The sequence below is a fragment of the Pinus tabuliformis genome, chromosome 6 (genome assembly GCF_031772625.1).
Source record: "Pinus tabuliformis cultivar Carrire ecotype Pingquan chromosome 6, CPIR1, whole genome shotgun sequence".
NCBI lineage: Eukaryota > Viridiplantae > Streptophyta > Pinopsida > Pinales > Pinaceae > Pinus > Pinus tabuliformis.
In genome coordinates this window covers 1,525,222,453-1,525,225,350 of record NC_142292.1, presented here as the reverse complement: position 1 = coordinate 1,525,225,350, position 2,898 = coordinate 1,525,222,453, and the positions used below count along the sequence as shown (strand labels likewise).

General features: G+C 40.5%; 1 protein-coding gene across 1 annotated transcript; it reads left to right on the top strand.

Annotated features, from left to right (window-relative positions):
- LOC149264528 (putative pentatricopeptide repeat-containing protein At3g13770, mitochondrial) lies at positions 1–894 on the top strand. The gene has a single exon (XM_089399314.1). It carries the CDS (start codon positions 1–3, stop codon positions 892–894), a length of 894 nt encoding a protein of 297 aa, XP_089255440.1.
- The last annotated feature ends 2,004 nt before the right edge of the window (positions 895–2,898 follow it).

The following is a 2,898-nucleotide window of genomic DNA, read 5'->3' as shown; positions in this document are numbered from 1 at the left end:
ATGACTTATTTCGCTAAGCTACTGCATCAGCAAAGTAATCCCTCTGCAAGCACAACTGACAATAATGGCTTTAAATTACAACCCAAGACATTGAAATTTTTTAGCAAAGAACTGGGAGGTGGCCATGATGAAAGTGGCATTCAGGAATATGATAACACACTACTTGAAGAACTGCCAATGAATGAAACTTTGAATGTTTTGTCTACTGGTAATCAAAGAGGGAGTTGGACAGATTCCTATAACTATTGTTGCCTATTGCAGGACTGCATTTATGAGAAAAAGGTTGCAGAGGGAAAGGGATTGCATGCTCGCATGAGCCAAGATGCATTTGAACCAGACGTTTTTCTGAGCACAAAACTTATCATTTTTTATGCGAAGTCTGGCAATCTGGAGGATGCACGCCAAGTGTTTGACAAAATGCCCAAACGAAATTCCGTCTCATGGAATGTTCTGCTTGCAGAATACTCTCGTCGTGGCATGGATGAGCAAGTTATAAGTCTTTTTGGGAAAATGGGAGAGACAAACATGACACCGGATGAGTTTTCTCTTGGAAGTGTTCTCAAGGTGTGTGCTAGCTTAGTAGCACTAGAACTTGGGAAGCAAGTCCATGCCTATACTATCAAAAGTGGGTTTGGGTTTAATGTTGTTCTCATGACTGCTCTTGTTGACATGTATGCAAAATGCAAATGTATCAAGGATGCACGTCGAGTATTTGATGAAATGTCTCTTAGAGATTTAGTGTCCTGGACTGCCATTATTGCAGGTTATGTGAAGCAAGGGAATTGTAAGGAAGCCATGGAATTCTTTTGTATTGTAAGGAAGCCATGGAACTCTTTTGTAGAATGCCTTGGTTTGGCATCAAGCCCAACAAGGTCACATTTCGTACTGCCTTAAAGGCATGTGCTGGCGTAGGGGACATAGAGCAAGGCAAGCAGATCCATGCCCATATGGTTTTAAATGGGTTTAAGTTGCATTTAGTTTTAGGGAATGGCCTCACTGACATGTATTCTAAGTGTGGAAGCCTCGACAATGCGCTCCTTGTATACAAGATAATGAGCGAAAGGGATGTGGTTTCTCCAACTCTTTGAAGAAATGAAGCAATCGCGCTTGAAGCCTGACGATGTCACCTTCTTGGCTGTTCTGACTGCTTGCAGCCATTCAGGTCTACTGAATGAAGGTTGGCATTATTTCAATACCATGACTCGAGATCAGTGTATCCCACCAAGAACAGGGCATTACACCTGTATGGTTGATCTCCTTGGCCGTGCTGGTTGTTTGGATGAGGCATATGATTTTATAAAAAAAATGCCATTTAAACCTAATGTTACTGTTTGGGGAGCCTTACTTGGTGCCTGCCAAGCCCATGGCAATATGGAGATAGGAAAAGTTGCAGCAGAACACTGCAGTTGGATTGAGGTAAAGAGCAGGGTACACGTTTTCCCTGTAGCAGATAGATCACACCCACAAATACAAGAGATCTATGCCATGTTGCAAAAGTTAGCTGGGCAGATGAAAGAAGCTGGGTATTTGCCTCAAACAAACTTTATATTAAATGATATAGAAGAACAGTAGAATTACATACAATGTTACACCATTGGTAAGATGCTTGCCATGGGGGATGTGAATATCACCATACAACCTTAGACAATGGTCAAGAGCTGTAATGCTTGCAGTGACATAATCAGAAACTGTTATGCAATTATTTTGGTCATTCCAGTTTTAGACATCATTCACAGGTTGATCTGTGTTCTAGGTTTTGATCCATGCACCGTTTTCTATTAGCATTCCCTCGAGTCATTGATTCTAATAGACAAAATGCTGGCACTTTTGGAGAGTGCATTTAGCAATTGTTTGCTGTTTCCAATTGTCGGGCGAGATATTGGCATTTCATTTGATTTTATCATTTCAATGGTAAGTGCAAATTCTTTTGGAATTCATTTGTGAAATTTGGAACTATATATCATAGTTTATGTTGACTTGGTGGAAGGGATTCAGGAGTTGATATGATTCTATTGCTTCCGCGATGCTGTATTTGGCATTTACAAGCCTCTTGTGACCAATATGGTCAGAACCGGAACTGGAACTGGCTAATGGCCTCACTGACATGTATTCTAAGTGTGGAAGCCTCGACAATGCGCTCCTTGTATACAAGATAATGAGCGAAACGGATGTGGTTTCTCCAACTCTTTGAAGAAACGAAGCAATCGGGCTTGAAGCCTCACGATGTAACCTTCTTGCCTGTTCTGACTGCTTGCAGCCATTCAGGTCTAGTGAATGAAGGAGGGCATTGGTGGGCACATGGAAAGACATCAAAGGGGTGAGGCACTTTAATGAATATTGCTCTGTAACATTTTTTTCGTTGCAAAGAAATTTTCATTCATTAAAACCTGGATTATATATCAAAATCTTAGGTCAAACTTTTAATTCAAGGTTTCATTTGGCGGTAAATTTTTGGAATGGGATTAAACTATAACAGGAAAGACTACTTTCAAGAAGGAGATGAAGTGCATGAAAAATTAGATGTGCTCACAGCTTTCAGGCGGGCAATGACAACATGGGGGAAATGCATTGATGAAAATGTGAATCCTGCAAGAACCCGTGTTTTCTATCGTGGCTACTCAGCCGCCCATTTCAGGTGAGTGCTAGATTCCAATCTTGCTTTGTGTTTTCCATTACATTCCTTATATTGTTGCCTAAATAAATGAATAAACTTCAGAAAAGATATTGTAAGACGGCTATCTTAAATACAGGGGGAGGTGAATGGAACTCTGGTCCAGCAAATGCATACTCCTGTTACTATTTTAAATGTTACAAGATTGACAAATTTCCGTAAGGATGGGCACCCTTCTGTTTATGGCAAGCATTTTATAGAATTAGACCAAAAGAAATCACGGAGAT